The 15,154-nt window shown below is 42.5% G+C and overlaps 1 protein-coding gene across 1 annotated transcript in view; it reads left to right on the top strand.

The window, feature by feature from the left end:
* The window catches only part of LOC104122790 (ovostatin-like), a 32,651-nt gene extending 28,817 nt beyond the window's left edge, over positions 1-3,834 (top strand). The window contains 3 exon segments of the mRNA XM_009634963.2: positions 1,332-1,403; positions 2,646-2,748; positions 3,744-3,834. Coding sequence (XP_009633258.1) covers positions 1,332-1,403; positions 2,646-2,748; positions 3,744-3,796 — 228 coding nt within the window. The 3' untranslated portion in view covers positions 3,797-3,834.
* The last annotated feature ends 11,320 nt before the right edge of the window (positions 3,835-15,154 follow it).

The following is a 15,154-nucleotide window of genomic DNA, read 5'->3' as shown; positions in this document are numbered from 1 at the left end:
TGACCATTTTTATTCCATTTTCCCACACTTTTATCCCATTTTCCCACACTTTTTCCTCCCAGTCAGACGTTATCCCTCCCTTTGTTACTTCTGGTTCTTCCCCTAAGCATCCTGTTGAGTCCCAGCATCCCATACTCAGCCTCATCCCCCTGTAGGCAATGTTCCCCTTGAGTCAGTGAGGTTATCCAGGGACATTCTGCTGTTGACTCACCTGGTGGGTGTCACTGCCCCACGGTGGGGCTGGTCACTGCCCTGGGGCAGCCCTGGGGGGATTGGGGTCAGGGTGCTCCAGTGGCTCTGCCCAGGTTACTGGGGGCTGCCCTTGTTCCTCTGTACTCCTTTGCATTTGTGTGGATGAGCCTTTAATTACACAACCCAACAGAATCTATGTAAGAAATACTCCTGCCATAGTTAAACGGCTCAAATGGACGTTTTACAATATTATCCCTTTGACACGGTTATTCCTTCCTCTACAGCACAGTTTAACAAACAAAGAAAATGAGGGTATTTCTCTTCCTTTATTATCCAGAAATTTGGTCACAATGATGACAATTCTGGGGAGGTAATTGATAAGCACTTCATTTAGGTTCCTAGTGCAATTTAGGTTCTGCAACAGATGCATTATCTTCAAGCCATGAGCCTTAATCTTCAAGTAGATAAAAAGAAGGATGCAATTCATTGCAGAGACTACTCATAGCTAGGTGCATTTATAACCATTCAGCATTCAGGTCTGAATTTCTTTTTTGACTAGAACTGCATGAAATTAATAAATTTTCTTTACAAGATTTTTCCATTGAGATGTTACACTGTTTAGCATCCTACTCCTCTTTATATGTATTTTATATATAATTTATGTACTTACTTGTACATTATACGTACTCCTCTTTACATTTATGGGGAAAATAGCTCGTTTTGAACTTTTGAAATATTTTATTTCTGTGTATTTTTATAGTAAAATAATTTTGCTCATGTGCTTTTCTAAAACTTTTTTAAACTTTCGGTTTTTAAAATACACAATGCACTAGAGAGTCAGCCTATGTTCCAGAAATGGTCGTGTAATTGTGAATTCTCATTGAAATAAGAGCACTCTTAGTGGTAAAAGTCACACATAACAAAGCTGACTAGTAAACTATTTTTCATTGTGATTGGTTTGCACTCATCATGTTATGAAAACACTCAACTTGGATTTCTTATTTTGGCCACGAGATGTCAGGGTGGCACAACAGCAGCATGGCAGACACTTTAAACATATTTTGCTATCGAATAGTTATTTGTAAGTCTCCTTGGCAAGTCTCCTATGTTAACATTGCTATCATTTGCCTTATTTAAAGCTTCAGTACCAGAATTCTATTGTAGATCGCGTAGACACCAAAAACAACCACATCCTCTTCTACCTTCAGAAGGTAAGTTTTGGGGGGTTCTTTTTGGTTTTATTAAATTGGAAATTTAAAACACATAGAAGAATAATCTTATTAATAGCAGATTAGAAATAAGTCTTAAAGACATAAAGGGACTTTCACTCAGTCCAACATCAAATATATATACACAGTAGTTGTAGTCTACAGTGAAGAGAAATGTTTTTATTATTACTTTTTGTGAAGAATGTTGTATGACTAAATAGTATTTCACAAACATAGCTAAGTTGCATTCCATATTGCAAAAATTCCCAGTCTACATAATATTCTTCAGCCTCTCAGTGAGGCTTCTCATCAGTTCATCTGAGAGTGTTTTACGGGGTGTCGGTATCATCCTCTCCCTTTTAGAGAGATTTCTGTATGAAAAGAATAGCCCTCCGACATCAGTGACATTAATAAAGGGAATGAGAGAGGAGAAAGATGAAAATCAAAACACAAGAGATCTTAAAATACCAAGAAGGGAAGGAGAGAGGAAGCAAAAATAAATAGTAATAATATCTGCCTCTCAAACAGTAATTTTTATTAGTTGGTCTCCAAGGATCTAATAAGGAAGATTGGAGTTAGTATTCTGAATTCACAGAGCAGCTGAGATGTGAAAAGTTTACCCAGCAGAACACCAGTGATGCAGAAAATTTTCCAGAGCCCCTGTCCATGGCTCTATTCCTGTAAAGAGATCAGCAAGACAAAAACAAGGCCGAAGGGAGAAGAGAGCAGGGGCACAAGCCCCAGGCATGCAGGAGAAAGCTTGAAGCTGAGGAAGATGAGCAAGGAGGAAAGTTTGGGACATCTGGCTGCAAGAGTGTGGAATGAGGAGCAGAACCACAGAGGTGGATAGAGGTCTTGCATTCAATGTGTTTAAAGAGACAAAAGTGGGGAGAAGATTCACAGGGATGCAGAAGGTGATTTTAGCTGGGAAAAGGCAAGGAAAGAAACTAATAGCAATTTTCAGTGAGAGGATGAATGCTGATGTGCCGAAAACCTCAGTAATCAGGGAATGGTCAGAGTAATTGACAATGGAAATATGAAGAGGAAGAAAGAAAAGAGTACACAATTTTAGGAACAGCTTTTAAACAATTATCTGATTTGATATCAAGTTTACAATCTGGAGAGAATTGTAGAATGGCACTTTGTCACGCAGTCTGACCCAGAAATGCATCTGTTCAAACTTAGCCTCAGGGGTAGATAGGAAAAGAAAAAGTCTGATGCATTTTCTTGTCTTGCCACTTCCAGGTCTCCCAGAAGGAAATCAGCTTCTCCTTCAGTGTGGAGCAAAGCCTGCCTGTCTCAGACATCAAACCAGTGCCAGTACATATGTATGATTACTACGAAACGGGTAGGTGACCTCAGTAGGCTGGAGAAAAACCTATAAAATCAAAGTATTGATCTCAGCATTTGCAAGGTGCAGACAGTGGATTTTCCCTTACTTTCTCTGTGCAAGCTTCTCTTCACTTTTCTGCATTTGCTGCCTTTGTTTCTCAGAAGAGTCAAATAGAGAGCAAGCTAGAAATTCTGCTGCTTTTTCATTACTAGACTGTAAAGGGCTTGCAGAAGCATAGAGAATTTCTGCCCCCCATCTTTTCATTTTTTGCTTCATTTCAGCATAGAGCAGATTAGGAAGTTATACATCAGGAGTTGCTTTCTTACAAACTACATACAGAAAGATGTGTGGTTCCACTTTCTTTCTACAGTTTGAACACGATAGTTAAAATCAATAGCTCAAAGGCAGCAGTCTTCCTAATTTCCCTCATCTGGCTTATCTCATATTTTTGCTTTATATTTCCATAGTAGGCTGCAGTCAAAGAACTGTTCCTTAGTGGAATTTAAACACATAATTAGGAATCACAGTCCCACTGACCCCAACAGGAGTTTAAGCACGTAACTAGAAAATTAAGTGCCTGACCGCCTTTCTCAATCTGGCTTCAGAGAACTAAAATTGCATCAGACATTACCAAGTTGTGGAATTTATGTTATCAGAACTGTGGCTGAGGTTCCCCCATGGTTTTCTCAGGCTCGGCACAAACTTTGGGAACTGCATCCTAGCCAATGAGCAGCAGTGTCCAGAGAATTGACCTTGGGGTGCAGGTTCTGCCACCTGTTCTACATGCTGCAGGATCACAGCAATGATGTGTCCTGAAAAACATGGCCAGGGGATTGCATTGGGCTCTGACCATGCACCACTGCAACTGGGTGCCTTGACAACTAGAAGACTACCACAAAATCTATCAAATGCTTTCTGGTTCCTAATATGTTAATCACAGGTGCACATGGGCTGGGGTCAGAATGATTTCTCACTCTCATGCAAATGTCATCTTCCTGTCTTCTTTCCAGATGAATATGCCCTTGCAGAATACAAAACACCCTGCTCCCCACCTTCCAACTGAAATCAGATATGTGCCAGAAGAGGTAATGGTTCAGAAGCTATCAGACAAGCATTTGTAGAGGAAGAAGAGCATAAAAGAGCAAAAAAGCATGTAGAAGAATGAGGAATACGCAAATCCTGAGTTGCAGTAGATCAGAATGACACATTCTGGTCCACACTTCAAAAGAATTTGGGGTCAGTGTGGATCAAAAACTCTGGATAAAGTTCTTCTCCTAACAAGGGAGGTACTGCGCAATTGTTAACCCTGACCATCCATCTTTTTGGAAACTCATGACATATATTCCAGTGGGAGATTTGTATAAAGGTAAACTCCAGAAATGTGTGTTCTTGGCCACAAATTCCTCTTAAGAAATCCAAGATCAGGAGAATAATCTGCTGCTGCTTCTGTAGATTTTATTTGTTTTGGTCTTTTCATTTGTCCTGAAGGAAGATTCTGAAGAAATTACTTTGATCCTCACCTTTTTCAGTGATTGAATTGGGTAATTTACCAATGTCAGAATTCTAGTCACAGGAAGACAACTTCTATGCAGTTTTTGCCTCTGTTTGGAAAGAAAGTTTTTCTTCAAATTAGCATCTCATATTTTACTGCTCTTTGTAATAAAACCTTCTGATTGGCAATGCTTTGTCCCAGTCTCCACTCCTTGTCGTAGCTAGAACTTGGCGCTGTAAAGTTATGTAAGTTTTTAGCTTATGAAAATAAGCTAAAAAATTCATAACTTGGACAGGTCAATGAATGACAATGACATCCTGACATCAGTGACATCTTGTGGCACAGACAGGATCAGGGCTCTGGCCTATGTGCTGGAAGCTTTCTACTGAAAGCCTAATGGCGGGAGAAACTAAACAGCTGTAACACAGAAACTGTTTGAAAAGGGGTTAGGGAGGAATGGTGGATCCCATGGAGCCCTTGGAAGGAAAAATTGAGAAGATTTGGAGGGAGTGAAAAATGAAGAGAGCCACAAGGAGCTTATGATGGGGTGGCAAAGCACAAGAAATTTCCTTTCTGCATTTAGTGAACAGGTACGGCAGGCAGCCACACACTGTGGCTACTGTCCCTCACAGTCTGCAGTGACCTGACATGGCCTTTGACCTGACCAGATCATGTTGGTGGAAGGACAGGGAAACTAACTACATACCCAGAACAATCAGAGCAGACATCTGCCAATTGAATCATATCACTGAGCTGCTGTTTCTTCAGTTGGGCTGTTACACACAGTCCTAGTTACAGTCTTGGAAAAGACTAGATTATTTATCATGAAAACAGGCGTCTCAAAGCAGATTTTGGTTCCTACAGCACTTTACTTAACAGCAAAGTGCCTGCTGTGAGGCAGACCACACAATAGCACAGGAGCTGGTAGGGGAGGAGCATCCCTTTGTACACCCTGAGAGCACTGTTCAGTAGGGTGTCAGGCTTGCCCAGCGATGGCTCAAGGGAAACTAATCCTACTGCACTGAGAAGTGCAGGAACCTTTGTGCTAAGGGGCAGCCGTGACAGAGACCCACAGGCTCAATGTAATCCCAGAAAGATGCAAAATAAATTTGGGAGCTATAGAAGCATGTACATGTTGATTTGGAAGATACCTGTGGAAGACACCAACTGAAACCTCCTGTTCTAAGCAGAAGCACTCAGTAGAAACCTGAAACTCAAAGCAGAAGGCAGTTGCAAAGGAAGAACCTCTGCCGCCTTCCCAGGACCTCAGCACTGGCCTGAGGGATGAAAGCTCTGTAAGATGAGGTACAACTGCGAGCAGTGTATCAAGATATATGACTCAGGCAACAGAAGACATCCAGACCTGCAGGTAGACCTGTCCATCAGGTCTGCACTTCACATACTGCTGTAGTTCCAAACAATTTACTGAATGTTAGTTCTCCTTGCAGTCAAAACCAATCATGCATAGGTCCTTCATTGCACTGTAAAAGTCAGTCATCCAGGAGGTATCCTAAGACCCAAGGGGTGGGAGAGAAAGAAATGAAGGACATTTTACATGAAAGCTGTATATAACCTACCATCCCAAACCCAATTTTCTTTTTGCTTTATGTCTTTCACCAATTTTCACATGCTTTTAAAAAAGAACTGTAAAGTGATTTAGCACCAGGTGTTTCCACTGAGATAAGATCCCAAAACCTAAAGCCTAAAAGTCAGCAAAGGCTTACTGACATCACCTTTCTTGCTGCATCCGGGACAATAATGTGCCACTTGTCCCTGACCAACAAAAGCACTAAGCTAGGGACTATCTATGCTGAACTTCTAGCCACATTGTGCGAAGCAACATTTTTATGCAGGGGGTTTTCTCCCCCTGCATATGTACACATACCTACAGATAAGAAGCCTATGCATCAATCTGTTACTCCCAGTGCAGATATTTCTTGGCTTGTTGCTCAGAGTTTTCTGCAAGTTCAGATGTGCAGTAGGTTCCTGTGCTCCAATATTAAAGCTGTCTCTTGTTTAGCCAAATACAATACCCTTCATTACAAACCTTACCATCTCTGTGAGTGAAGGGATTGTGGGAATGCAACAACTGTCACTGATCTTGTCTTGGACAGTCCTTGTGAACCAACCTCTGCTCAGGCACCTTTATGGGTAAAAGCCAAAGGCAGGAGGATGCAACTTCATAGAGAAGAGAAGCTTTTTCTAGAGAAGCTACTGATGCGACCCCACTCCCCTGGGACCACAAATCACATTGCAGTTAAGCCAGCCTAACTGGTAGGTGTTGCTGAACAGAATCATCTTGGTCCTGTTCACCTTTTTCTGCCTTTGCTCCCATCCATGCTCTCCTGACCACTAGAGTGGTGCTCACCTTGACTCCACAGAGATCATGTCAGAGATAGGGACCCAACTCAAAACTGACAAAATTTAGGGGGGAAAAGTGTGTTTCTTCCTTCTATCTGCTTGGACAGGCTTGCCACAGGGTCAGAGAAGCAGTAGGAAGCAGGTAGGAAAAAATGCACTGTCCCTTTCATCAAGGCATGGATGCAGCTCAGCTACATCATTTCTAGTCATGTGAAAGTCCTTCCTTTTCTTGTCCTTAGAAATCCATTTCTACTTCCTCACATGTCTTATGAAGTTGTAGTTGTATGCAATTTGAGCTGTGCTCTGAGTATGTGAAGCACATAAAAATAACCCACTCTACCAAACAATTAAGCATTTCTCCCCATAAGGTCCCAGTATCTGCTGGGTCTCAAATTTCAGCTATTTCCACAACCTTCTCTGTGAAGATGGTTTCATACTTTGAGGCCAAAGAACAGCTCTGGGAATGTCCTAGCTGTCTCTGCTTGGTCATGCATCTACAGATGCAGACAAATCCAAATCCTTCTGCCCAAATGTGTGTGGGGAAGACATGAACAAGCTGAAATCTGGAGGTTAACTGGCCTATGTAGACACGTCCATAGTCTGCTTCACCACCAGCTACTCTGACTCTTGCATCAAGTCACCCACAGGCTTGGGTCTTCTGTCCAAAAAGACACTTCACAAATTATTTCTGTCACAGACAAATACCCTTGCCACTGGATAGCTAGCCTGGTGGAGGCACAAGCATGTATAACAACCCCCAGAAGTCTCTTCCTGGGTGCCCTTCATGTGTATTTGGAGAAGGGTTGAGGTGGGGAAGAGTTTCTGCAGATCACCTAGCAGTATTCAGTTCAGTTCAGCTTGAGCTCAACATTGGGATCCAGGCAAAAAAAGCAGGATTCAGCAACACTAGGACCTAGAAAACCTTGGGAAGCAGCTGGACAGTTGCTCTAAACAGCTGAGGAATTGGGCATAGGACCCCAAGGCTCTTTGTGAATTTATATCCTGGCTGATGTGAGCTAAGTGCCTTAAGACCCTCAAGAATCTGACCCCATGCTCTGACATCTCTCTCAGCTTTCTAAATACCTCACCTGGTATTTGAAAGCATCAGGCATGTAGCAGCCTTTCATGCATGCAGGTGAGCCTGAAGGGGCACTTTGATGCACATGCCATACCATCAGTATTTTGAGGTATTCCCCTTAGGATGGAGAGAAACATGGGAACAGACCTCTCTGCTTTCTTTGGGTTGAATTTAAGCTTTGCTTTATTGAGGGACAGGAGTAGTTTCTTCCCTGACAATTCTGTCGGAATTCCATTCAGTGCAATTGATGAGAGCTTCTACCTTTCAAAAAAAGAATGACATTTCAAGAAAAGGATGTCGCGAGGTGAGTGGCTTTCACATATTCGAGTTCTGCTCAAAACCCATAAGTCCTATCCCCAGCATTTCTGTTCCCATCAGAAGCAGCCCCTGAGCACAATGCTTGACCAAAAAAGTCACACTGAAAGCAATATATTTTCATGTTTGTGTGAGACCTGTGGGTGACTTTTGCTACAGATGGACATGCACTGAGGAATCAGCTATGATTCTGAAGACGTTAAGGTGCCAAACTGCTTTTCAGTGACCTCAACCTCCCCCTTGCTCTCCCATCCCTGTCTGCAGAAAAGATTGTGTGAGCTTCAAGAAGGGTCAGTCAGGCTAGTTCAATCCACCTTCTTCAGCTGTGTACACTCAGCCTGCTGCTAAACAAAAGCCTTTGTTTAATGCGATTCTAGTGAATGGCCAACTGCAAGCCTGGTCAGATGGAAACTGATATGAAATGCAGATTCTTTCAAAAGCACAGCATTTAAATTTTGCTACAAATTTCCAAAACAGTAGGCTGAGAGGGAGTGGCTGGGACAATGCCAGTGGTATCTAGCAAAATCTGCATTTTATAGCCTTCTTTTACCTCTATAACTCTTTTACCTCCAGCACAACTAGTGACCCAAATTTTTTCTCATGGAGCTTGCATCATGTGAAGTTGCTGATGCAGGAACTCAGGAATTTGCTTAACTTCAATGCAAGTCAGACAAGTTGAACTATGTCCCGCACTCTCACTGCATTGAGATTTTAATTTTATTTGTTTGCCAGAGGTAAAAATATAGCTTTGAGGCTGTTTGGCCTGGGTTCACTGCGATGTATCTGTATATATTTCTCTAACTCATGCAGTAAATTTAAGAAATTTAGCTACTTCCATGTTATGCTGTTTCACATTCTTCCCTCTTACATGTTGCTACCTAAGAAATTTTACTTAGAATTGATTTATGAGCTCCATATGAAAGTCTTGATTTTTAATGATGCAAAAAATTAGATGTTGCACATCAGACCACAGCAGAAACGTATCACGTGCAGTAACAAGCATGACACCTTGCTACTGTTCAGTTTCTTTACCAAAGGGGAACTCCTTCCTGTGGAAGGAACAGATGAAAATCTTAATTGATGTAGTGAAGTAAAGAATAGACCAAATGTGCAGAGCAGGTACAGAAAAAATTCTCTAGAAAAGTCACCTAAGCCTGAGAGATCAATTTGGGAATGCAAGAGGGTTCTCACTCTTGATGTTTCAGACAAGTCAGTAGAAGCCATGTTAATGTCATCCTTTTCCACAAGCAGAGAATGCAGCTTTTAGATCTTATCTCAGTGTCCTGGTTTTGGCTGGGACAGAGTTAATTGTCTTCCTAGTAGCTGGCATAACACTGTGTTTCGGATTTAGTATGAGAAGAATGGTGATAACACACTGATGTTTTAGTTGTTGCTAAGCAGTGCCTAGACTAGTCATGCTCTGCCAGGTGCACAAGAAGCTGGGAGGGGGCATGGCCAGGACAGCTGACCCCCACTGACCAAAGGGCTATTCCAGACCATATGATGTCATGCTCAGGGGGGAGTTGGTCAGGGAAGAGTGATAGCTGCTGGGGACGGGCTGGGCATGATGGTCAGCGGGTGGTGAGGGATTGCATTGAGCATCACTTGTTTTGTATATTCTGTACATTCTATTAATGTTATTATTATTACAACTTTTTTATCCTCTACTGTTTTGTTAAACTGTCTTTTTCTCAGCCCATGGGTTTTGCCTTTTTCCCAATTCTCTCCCCCATCCCACTGAGGGAGGGGGGCAGTGAGCAAACGGCTGTATGGTGTTCAGCTGCCTGCCGGGTTAAACCACAGCACTTAGCCAGTTGATAAAAAGGCTCATTTCCACATTCTTTGCAGTTCATGTCCTGCAACGACACCTATGAAGACCTTTTCTCCACCTGCACTTTTCTCTGCACTGGGAAAGTGCAGTAATCTTCACTGCTCTTTGAGACTGCAATAAATACGTGAAAACCTGAGCCAAAGGATTTTCTTGTTAAAATTCCAGATTAAAAGATATAACAATTGACAGGAACTTCGGATACTGAGTTTTTAGGATCATGTCAATCAATCAGACAAAATGGTAAGGGTCACCTCCCATCTCCAAAACAGCCAAATTTTTTCCTATTAGGCGCCAAATACAGTATGTTTACGCTCAGTACTTCAGTTTGAACACAGGCACTAGTGTTCTGTGTATGTATATTTTCCTATAAAAATGTCCTGGTTTCTGCTGGGACAGAGTTAATTTTCTTCCTAGTAGCTGTTATAGTGCTGTGTTTTGGATTTAGTACTGGAAGAATGTTGACAACACACTGATGTTTTAGTTGTTGCTGGGTAGTGCTTAGACTGGCCAAGGACTTCTCAGCTCTTAGCTCCACCAGGTGCACAAGAAGCTGGGAGTGGACACGGCCAGGACAGCTGACCCAAACTGGCCAAACGGATATTCCAGACCATATGACGTCATGCTCAGTATATAAACTGGGGGAAGAAGAAGGAAGGGGGAGACAGTCCTTGAAACAATCTGCCTGTTTGAAAGCCTAAATTATAGTCTGATCCTTTTAGTAGCAACAGCTTGTTGCCAGGTAAGACTTCAAGAAATGCTTCCAACTCAGTGAACGGCAGCATGAAACCTTCAGCACCTTGTGGAAGCTCTTGATCAGTGCCGAAGGCTCGGCTGAACTCATAGCCAATAGACTTGCCCTGCTCAATAACCTGCCCCAGAGCAAACATATGCAGCGTTACTTGCTCTGTTTCACTCTTCTTGGTTTCTGCAACCTGTTGCAGTTTTTCTTTCCTTTAACCTTTATTGCTTGCTGTAGTAATCTATCATGACTTTTTTCATTGTTGTCTCATGATTTTTTTCATTCATGTTGACACTTGGTTTGGTTGAATGCAAATGCTTGGAGAGGATTCAGTGACTTAGCATTGTTCGAGTTACGCTCCTGCTGTTTTTACCTCAAACAAACAACGATGACATGGTCTAGCACAATATGAGATGTGATCCTGTAAACAGTGGGAATACTGAAATGATAGATGCCCCTAACTTTCATATTTATGTAGCCCAAGAAGATTAACTTAGAAAGAAAACGTAGAGCACTGAAATTAAATAAAATTATCTGGGGTTGATTCTTGCTTGTTTCTTGGATGTATGTGATGCTTACTGTTGATTATCAGAAGAGGCCAGCCCCTACATAAAGTGATGGAATGAATTGCCAAAGGTATTCAGAAAAATTTGAACCTTTTCAACCATTTCAGTAACAAGCTGATCACTCTGTTCTGACGTTAGGTGCATTTCTGAAAACAGGTTTCATGATTTGTGGTCAAGTTATGACTAGCAGGCTTGCTAAATAAATCTTTCAAACTAATTCCAGACTTTTTCTGATGTGAGGGGGTTACCCGGACCTTTTCTGTCTCTTCCAGGAATATAAAGTCCTGCTGGTGTCAGTGGAGGGCTTAAAAAACAGCTTAAAGAACTATAAGCCTGTTGGCATATTTTGCAAGGAAAAAGAATGACTGAAAGCCAGAGCAAAGGAGAGCCAGAAGAATCAAGAAGCCAGCAAAATGCCCAAGAAGCCAGCAAAGTCTTATGTGGAGGCTGAGGCCTTGCAGGCTGGAGGCTATAAGGGAGCACATATGGGGGATCCTGCAGTGCCTAGCTGCTCCTGCATTTTATTTTTGTCAGATAAAGCAAGAAGATTCACCATGACTTTACTTTTGTATCCTCACTGTATCTTTAACGAAGCAACGTGAGAGCATTCGGGACTCGGAGCAGTTTCTGGGGTACAGCCACTGATGCAGCCAGAGTGCAAATCACACAGACTCTGGCTATTCAGCACAGCTCCAGGGAGCCGCCTCTCACAGGCTCCGGTGTTGCAGTGCCCATCCATTTCTAGAGTCTGGATCCTAACGCAGCTAGTGTGAATCTTCCTTTCCACCTCCCTGGATTTTGGCAGGATTTGGAGTCTGCTGAGCCCCTGTGCAGGACTGGGAGGACTCTGCTGTCACAGCCAAACATGCCATCAAGTTTTGGTCTCAGCTGACATGCTCCGTCTTAAAAAGAGGTCAGCTGAGTCAAGTTTTCTTAGTCTGATTGCTACAGTTAGAAAGACGCTTGAGAACCTTAAAACTACCATGAATCAATCTTGCTTTAACTTTCAGTGTGAGAAAAGGTCACCCATCTGCTTCCACTTCTTCCAGCAGTTCCTGTGGGACCCATCTGCTGTTGTCCATGGGAACGTGACAGGAGATGCTCTGGAGGCTTTCCTCAGAGGCATGAACCTCCAGGACTCTGCCACTGCTTCACATAATAGCAAAGCACTTGTGCTCCCCTCAGGCTAGCAACGAGGGGTGACATTAGACATGGATGCGACACTCCAGTCACTCCCTCATCTCCACGCACTGCTCTCCAGCAGACAGTTTTGCCTAGCACCGGTTGTTTATGAGGCAGCAGCCTTAAAAAACACCTAGTTCTTAAAAAGGGAAAACTATGCAACGAGGACTTTCTCTGACTCCCTGTTTGCCTGAGGCCAGCTTGTTTGCCCTGAGCCAACTCGGAAGCCTAAACTGTTTAGAAAGATAATAGAAGATAATAAAGAATGACGGCTCTTCATCAAGGACACATCCTTCAGCTTGTTCTGTACAGTGCTTAGCAGTTCAATATACAGCTGCAGAATATATTATCGCTGGAGACGAAGCAGAAATAGCCTTTATATGTGGGAAATGAATCCAAAAAACTTTTCAGGCATAAGGTCAGGGGTTGAAGGCACAAACAGGCTCTCCCTAGGGGGCATCCTTAAAGTAGTGCAATTAATATACCGGGTAACACAAGAGTATTGTTGTGCTGCCAAGTAGATAATAATAACAGATAAAGGGAGAGAAAGCCACAGGCTCTGAATACCATTTGCATGCCTCCCATAATGTGTTTGGAACAAGTTCAATTTCTGGTATGTCATAGTGGAAAGAAAAAGCCTTTGCAACAACAAAAAATGGATTTAGAAGCTAGATGTTGGTCAGTGGCAAAAAACTCAAAGTGATGCCCTCACACTCACAAAGATACTGTAGCCTCCAGCATTTGGTGTTATCGACCAGTTGCAAGAGAATCCTAAGTCCATGCTCTTTTTCACATTCGAACCCTAGCAATACCATGCCTACAGAGAAGGCAGACTTGAAAAAAATGAGAAGAGGTAGCACCTGTTCTTAAAGATGTGTCATTTCTCAGATTCATCTTCTATGAACTCTTGGTTCTGAAAACATAATTTTACAACCTTGAATTAACTACGCTAAGATCCACACTTCCCTTCTCAGAGCAGCTGGAATAGCCATACAGCATTTCCCCCAAAAATATGTCTGAGAAAAGAAGGACAAAGTCTGGCAAAGTGGTATTTCATGTGGTACAGATCCATACCACAAAGCTGCATTCATGTAGCCACATCTGAAGAAGCATGTAAAGATATTACTCCTCCACAGTTCCCTTCTCACAGACAGCCTAGCCTGCTGTCCAGAGAGACGGTTCAGATGTGCAATTTCAGTAGTGCCTGCAATGCCACATGTCAGTAGAGCCCTTGTAGGCTTTGTAGTCTGGTGGCTGAGATCCCAAGGGGCAGAAAAACTCCTGGGTGACTCCTCTCAAATCACTCCTAAGAAGGGCAATCGGCCAGGGAAGGCTACTCCTCTGTAAACTAATGGAGGGAAGGAGAGGAAAATAAGAGGGACTAAGGAAGTCTTGAACGCTTATAAATCTATTGTTACAATGTGTTTTAAGGTATTTCTGCAGAATGAAATTTAAAAACAGGCTTTCCATAAAGCAGAGAAAAGCCTTTGCAATGTGAAAGCCTCAGAAAAGCTACTTCTTCCTACATGTGACTGGCACAAGTTGTCACCCGAACTTAAAGCAAATGCTTGTCCCTACGGAGTGCAGAAGTTACAGCTCAGAAGAGAGGAGAGTTGTACATAGCTGAGAAACAGCAACAAAGGGTTAGGATGTTCCTCAGAGGCTGAAAAGTCAGAGAATGGGTTTGGCTGTCTTCAGCATGCTAGACATGGCTGGTTTAGCCTCAAGTACCTTTCTGGTAGCCAGGAGAGCAAATACATGGCAATATCAGGTGTAACTTGTGTCAGCTTTTGGTAGACAAGATGTTTTCTCAGTACCTGCTAGCTGATTGCTAGCAGATGAGGTTTAGGGAGGGAGCATGCAGCCAACCTAGTTGTCTCACCAGAGGAGAGGGCTTAACTAGCTGTATTTTTGGCATTACATGTCAAATGTTCCCCTCTTGATAGCTCTTGTTAAGTATTTTCTTTCCCCCCTCTAATAAAAACTTGATTTACATTTGCAAGTATGAAGAATGAATTTACTAAACAGCAAAGATTTTTTTTTGTGGAGCTTTTTCGGGTGTTTTATTAGTGACTCCTTATATTTGAACCCAACCCTTGCTGCTTCCTATCAAGACCAAGTAGAAATGAGGGTTGAATAATCCTTGGTCCTGTCCATGCAAGGACAACAAAATAGTAAAGCACTCCCAAAAGAAGTGCAGACTAATTTGATAGCCTAACTGTACTGCTGCATTTATAGCTTAGCCCAAGCTCTGCCAGGTAAACTGTGTACAACTAGGAAAGATAATTTTAGTAATATACCAGTATCCACTTCCAGTCTTATGCAGATACAGTGACAGTAGTCAGATTCCAGCAGCACTCACCTTTGACTGTCACATTGGTTACCAAAGCTGCACAGCAAAGAGAGTCTAAATACTTTAGCTCACACAGAGCTATTCCTGCTCAGACCTCAGCCTCTTCTCATAGGAAGATGAAGGTCTCAGTTTTGAAAATAGGTTCTGGAAGACCCATCCATACTCACAAGGGTCACTGGCATAACAGAATCCTTGCAACTGGCCGAACTTCACATACTATCTTTTACACTCCTGCCTTCTCTAGGAGTGAAAATATTACAGACCACTGAAATAATTGCAGTCTGTCTCCCATCCCCACCATTTATTTGAAAGAAATTCCAATACTCATCAAAATCACTGCAAGCTGTGACTATTCCTCTAGGAATATTTTCTTTAATGAGCTCACCATACTCTTAGCTTGCAAAGAGAGAACTTTGCCAGGGCCCACATGTCCTAGAACAATGAAAGAAATCTTGCATGCTTGACTGGAGACCCTATTGACCAAGCAGGACTTTACCTGTAGTT

The sequence above is a fragment of the Egretta garzetta genome, unplaced genomic scaffold, assembly GCF_000687185.1.
Source record: "Egretta garzetta isolate BGI_Z169 unplaced genomic scaffold, ASM68718v1 scaffold363, whole genome shotgun sequence".
Classification (NCBI taxonomy): domain Eukaryota; kingdom Metazoa; phylum Chordata; class Aves; order Pelecaniformes; family Ardeidae; genus Egretta; species Egretta garzetta.
The sequence above is the reverse complement of the archived record's forward strand: the minus strand, read 5'-3'. Positions and strand labels throughout refer to the sequence as shown.